Source organism: Priapulus caudatus, unplaced genomic scaffold (genome assembly GCF_000485595.1).
Source record: "Priapulus caudatus unplaced genomic scaffold, Priapulus_caudatus-5.0.1 Scaffold232, whole genome shotgun sequence".
Taxonomy (NCBI): Eukaryota; Metazoa; Priapulida; class Priapulimorpha; order Priapulimorphida; family Priapulidae; genus Priapulus; species Priapulus caudatus.
Genome location: NW_014577293.1, coordinates 35705 through 41662, shown reverse-complemented (window position 1 = coordinate 41662; position 5958 = coordinate 35705). Strand labels below are relative to the sequence as shown.

The 5958-nt window shown below is 50.7% G+C and overlaps 1 protein-coding gene across 1 annotated transcript in view; it reads right to left on the bottom strand.

Moving 5' to 3' along the window:
• Nucleotides 1–621: 621 nt before the first annotated feature.
• LOC106807741 (NCK-interacting protein with SH3 domain-like) overlaps nucleotides 622–5958 on the bottom strand; it is a 16154-nt gene continuing 10817 nt past the window's right edge. Inside the window, 4 exon segments of the mRNA XM_014810193.1 lie at nucleotides 622–876; nucleotides 1416–1588; nucleotides 5245–5298; nucleotides 5301–5462. Of these exon segments, the coding sequence (XP_014665679.1) occupies nucleotides 622–876; nucleotides 1416–1588; nucleotides 5245–5298; nucleotides 5301–5462 (644 nt within the window).

The window sequence follows — 5958 nt, the reverse complement described above, 5'->3', positions numbered from 1 at the left end:
TTGTCCGCGTGACGAGGCAGAGGGATATCGACGGTAAAACCATCAAATCATCAGCGGCTCGAAACCCCTTTCACTTCTCGGCTCATACCTCGCGCCGCATTATATATACACGCACACACACATATATATACAGATATAAGTTACACACACACATCAACAAGCGTGCAATGACAAACAGCAATGTAAGCACAATGATCACGTCAGCTACACACTCTGCGACCCACTGTTTCGGTTGTTTTAGGCCGATCTTTCTAATCGGGGACGATAAAAACCATGTCTTACAGCAAAAAAAAAAATTAAATCGAATACGTTTCACACCACACGAGGGCAGCAGTAGTAGTGAGTAAGATTTATCCCCCCTTCTATGAAGCTAGCATGTACGTATTGAGTATCTATTCCAAAGAAGCCTCCACTCCGTGCTCGCTCTCTCGCGCTCCCTGCGGCCGTGCGGTGGCGCCACCTGGAAACCGATCCCCGTCGTCGACGGCCAAAAAACATCGCGACGTCGGTTAAACCACGCCGCAACCCCGGCGCGCTGCCCCCCCCCTGCGTCGAGCAAAACCCAAAAGCAAAACACAACCGCACGTCGCAGAGACCCCTACCGCCGCCGCCGACGCCCGCTCAGCGTCCCCCCAGCTGCTCCTCGCCCCCGGCAACGCATCGCGGCTCGGCCCCGCCGCCGTCCGGCCCGGAGAAACATCGCGGAAAGTCGATCCAGATGGACTTGATGATGTAGCGGTCGCCCTCGTTGTCAACGTCCTGCTCGCTGTAGATCCGCGTGAAGCAGCGGTGGAGCTCCGCCCGCCGGTGCTGGTGCTCCTCATAGCGCGAGTACTTGATCACGCTGTAGATCAGCGACAGATACTCCGTGCGCAGCTGCAACAACACAAGAACGTCATTAATGCGCGCAGGTGGCGCTACTGCAATGACACAAGAACGTCTCGTTAACGCTCGCAGGTGGCGCTACTGCAACGACACAAGAACGTCTCGGTAACGCTCGCAGGTGGCGCTACTGCAACGACACAAGAACGTCTCGGTAACGCGCGCAGTTGTCGCTGCAGTGCGTCTTCACCTCAATGCTCACAGGTGACGCTGCACTGCTGTCGCACAACTACTGTTTATAGGTGGCACTGCACTGCTGTCGTACAACTACTGTTTATAGGTGGCACTGCACTGCTGTCGTACAACTACTGTTTATAGGTGGCACTGCACTGCTGTCGTACAACTATAACTGTTGTAAGGATGGCACTGCACTGTGTCGTACAACCTAACTGTTTATAGTGGCATGCATGCTGTTCGCACAAGCACTGTTTATAGTGGCCGGCTACATGCTGTCGTACAACTACGGTTTATAGGTGGCGCTGTACTGCTGTCGTACAACTACTGTTTATAGGTGGCGCTGTGCAGTAGCTTACCTTGTCGCCGGGCGCGAGGTCGGACAGGTGGCGTACAATGATATCGATGAGGACCATGGCGTCGTTCGTGTAGAGCAGGTCGGATGTTTTCTCACTCGAGTAGACGTCCGCTAGGAATTTCAGCACAGAGTTGGGCGGCTTCGGCTCGTGCTCAAACATCCGCACCGGGTCGTCTGCACAACAAGCAAGCAGACGCGTTACAGACAGCGCCACCTGGTGCCGCGACGGGCAAGCGTCGACCGTACGCGTGTATGTCTCGATAATACTCGCAAATCGATATAACCGGCGAACGTAATACATAGCCTGTACACAAGCCTCTTCACATAGTCGTAGGCAAGACGTAGGTTTGCCTCCCTGAGGATAAATAACACTTCATTACTTTTTACTATATATATAATATATACATATATACGTACCTCCCCTTCTCTACTGTACATATAGCACCTCGCCCCTGCTAGCTCTACTGTACATTCGCACCTCCGCTTCCTCTCTACCAATACATACACATACGTACCTCCTTCTCTCTACCATACATAAACATACGCACCTCCCCCTCTCTCTACTGTACATATACGCACCTCCCTTTCTCTCTACCATACATAAACATACGTACCCCCCTCTCTCTCTACCATACATATACATACGTACCTCCCTCTCTCTCTACCATACATACACATACCGCACCTCCCCCTCTCTCTACATACATACACATACGTACCTCCCCTCTCTCTACCATACATAAACATACGTACCTCCTCTCTCTTACCATACATACACATACGTACCTCCCCTCTCTCTACCATACATACACATACGTACCTCCCCTCTCTCTACCATACATACACATACGTACCTCCCCCTCTCTCTACCATACATACACATACGTACCTCCCCCTCTCTCTACCATACATACATAATGATATACGTACCACCCTCTCTCTCTACCATACAGACACATACGTACCTCCTCTCTCTCTACCATACATAAACATACGTACCTCCCCCTCTCTCTACCATACATACACATACGTACCTCCCTTTCTCTCTACCATACATAAACATACGTACCGTCCCCCTCTCTCTACCATACATACATATACGTACCTCCCCCTCTCTCTCTACCATACATACACATACGTACCTCCTTCTCTCTCTACCATACATGCACATACGTACTTCCCCTCTCTCTACCATACAGACACATACGCTACTACCCTATCTCTCTACCATTACATACACATACATACCTCCCTCTCTCTCCTAATACATACACATGACGTACCTCCCTCTCTCTACCATACATACACATACGTACCTTCCTCTCTCTCTACCACACATACACATACGTTACCTCCCCCTCTCTCTACCATACATACACATACGTACCCCCCTCTCTCTCTACCACACATACACATACGTACCTCCCCCTCTCTCTCTACCATACATACACATACGTACCACCCCCTCTCTCTACCATACATACACATACGTACCTCCCCCTCTCTCTCTACCATACATACACATACTAGCCTTCCTCTCTCTCTACCACACATTGCACATACGTACCTCCCCCTCTCTCTACCAATACATACACATACGTACCCCCTCTTCTCTACCATACATTACACATACGTACCTCCCCTCTCTCTCTACCATACATACACATACGTACCTCCCCCCTCTCTCACCATACACACCACATACGTACCACCCCCTCTCTCTACCATACATACACATACGTACCTCCCTCTCTCTCTAACCATACAGACACATACGTACCTCCCTCTCTCTACCATACATACACATACGTACCTCCCCCTCTCTCTACCATACACACAGCGACCACACGCTAACGCACCCCCTCTCTCTACCATACATACACATACGGTAGCCTCGCCCCTCTCTCTACCATACATACCATACGTACCTCCCCCTCTCTCTACCATACATACACATACGTACCTCCCCCTCTCTCTACCATACAGACACATACGTACTCCCCCTCTCCTCTACCATACATACACATACGTACACTCCCCCTCTCTCTACATACACATACACAGTACCACCTCCCCTCTCTCTACCATACATACACATACGTACCTCCCCCTCTCTCTACCACATCATACACATACGTACGTACCCTCTCTCTACCATACATACACATACGTACCTCCCCCTCTCTCTACCATACAGATAAACATACGTACCTCCCTCTCTCTCTACCATACATACACATAGCGTACCTCCCCTCTCTCTACCGATACATACACATACGTACTCCCCCTCTCTCTACCATACTACACATACAGTACCTCCCCCTCTCTCTACCATACAACCATACGTACCTCCCCCTCTCTCTACCATACATACATAATGATATACGTACCACCCCTCTCCTCTACATAACAGACACATAGCGTACCTCCCTCTCTCTCTACCATACATAAACATACGTACCTCCCCCTCTCTCTACCATACATACACATACGTAGCTCCCTTTCTCTCTACATACATAAACATACGTACCTCCCCCTCTCTCTACCATACATACATATACGTACCTCCCCTCTCTCTCTACCATACATACACATACGTACCCTCCTTCTCTCTCTACCATACATGCACATACGTACTTCCCCCTCTCTCTACCTTACAGACACTACGTACCTACCCTATCTCTCTACCATACATACACATACATACCTCCCCTCTCTCTCTACCATACATACACATACGTACCTCCCCCTCTCTCTACCATACCTACACATACGTACCTTCCTCTTCTCTCTACCACACATACACATACGTACGGCTAGCCCCCTCTCTCTACCAATACATACACATACGTACCCCCCTCTTCTCTACCACACATACACATACGTACCTCCCCCTCTCTCTCTACCATACATACACATACGTACCATACCCCTCTCTCTCTACCATACATACACATACGTACCTCCCCCTCTCTCTCTACCATAACATACACATACGTACCCTTCCTCTCTCTCTACCACACATACACATACGTACCTCCCCCTCTTGCTTACCATACATACACATACGTACCCCCTCTCTCTACCATACATACACATACGTACCTCCCCCTCTCTCTTACCATACATACACATACGTACCTCCCCCTCTTCTACATAACACACATACGTACCACCCCTCTCTCTACCATACATACACATACGTACCTCCCTCTCTCTCTACCATACAGACACATACGTACCTCCCCTCTCTCTACATACATACACATACGTACCTCCCCCTCTCTCTACCACACACACACACACGTACCACCCCTCTCTCTACCATACATACACATACGTACCTCCCCTCTCTCTACCATACATACACATACGTACCTCCCCCTCTCTCTACCATACATACACATACGTACCTCCCCCTCTCTCTACCATACAGACACATACGTACCTCCCCCTCTCTCTACCATACATACACATACGTACCTCCCCCTCTCTCTACCATACACACACACACGTACCACCCCCTCTCTCTACCATACATACACATACGTACCTCCCCCTCTCTCTACCACACATACACATACGTACCTACCCCTCTCTCTACCATACATACACATACGTACCTCCCCTCTCTCTACCATACATACACATACGTACCTCCCCTCTCTCTACATACATACACATACGTACCTCCCCCTCTCTCTACCACACATACACATACGTAACCTACACCTCTCTCTACCATACATACACATACGTACCTCCACCTCTCCTACCATACATACACATACGTACCTCCCCCTCTCTCTACCATACAGACACATACGTACCTCCCCTGTTGACTAGCAGCATCACTTTCTCGGTGTAGATCTTCGCGTCCGCGGCGCCGCGAGCACGCGCATCACAATGCTGTCCCCGGGCAACAGGAAGGAGGTGAAGGCGAGCACGATGTTAACAAAGAGGTCGGGAATCTGCTCGTCCTCGTCGATCGGAGGAGGCGACTCGATCGCGTCGAGGAGAAACATCACGAAGCCCTCGTTGAGATGCTCTGCATGAGAGAGACGGTGAGAGGGTGAGGTCGGAGAGGGAGAGAGGGGGGAGAGTGAGAGAGAAAGAGGGAGAGGGGTGAGGGTGAGAGGGAGAGAGAGAGAGGGGGAGGTGAGAAAGGAAGAGAGAGAGGGGGAGGGGGAGAGAGGAGAGGGGAGAGGGGGGGAGGGTGAGAGAGAAGAGAGAAAGAGAGAAGAGAGAGAGAGAGAGAGAGAGAGCGAGAGAGAGAGGGGAGACGAGAGGGAGGAGGGGGCGCGTTGAGAGGGGGAGGGGGGGAGAGGGAGGGGGGAGGGTGAAAGAGGAAGAGCGACGAGGCGGGAGGGTGAGAGGGAGGGAGGGTGAGAGAAGAGAGAGAGAGAGAGCGAGAGAGCCGAAGAGAGAGAGAGAGAAGGAGAGAGAGAGAGAGAGAGAGAGAGAGAGAGAGAGGAATGAGGGTGTTAGGGAGTGACAAGAGGGAGGGTGAAGAGCGGGAGGGTGAACAGAGAAAGGGTGAGAAT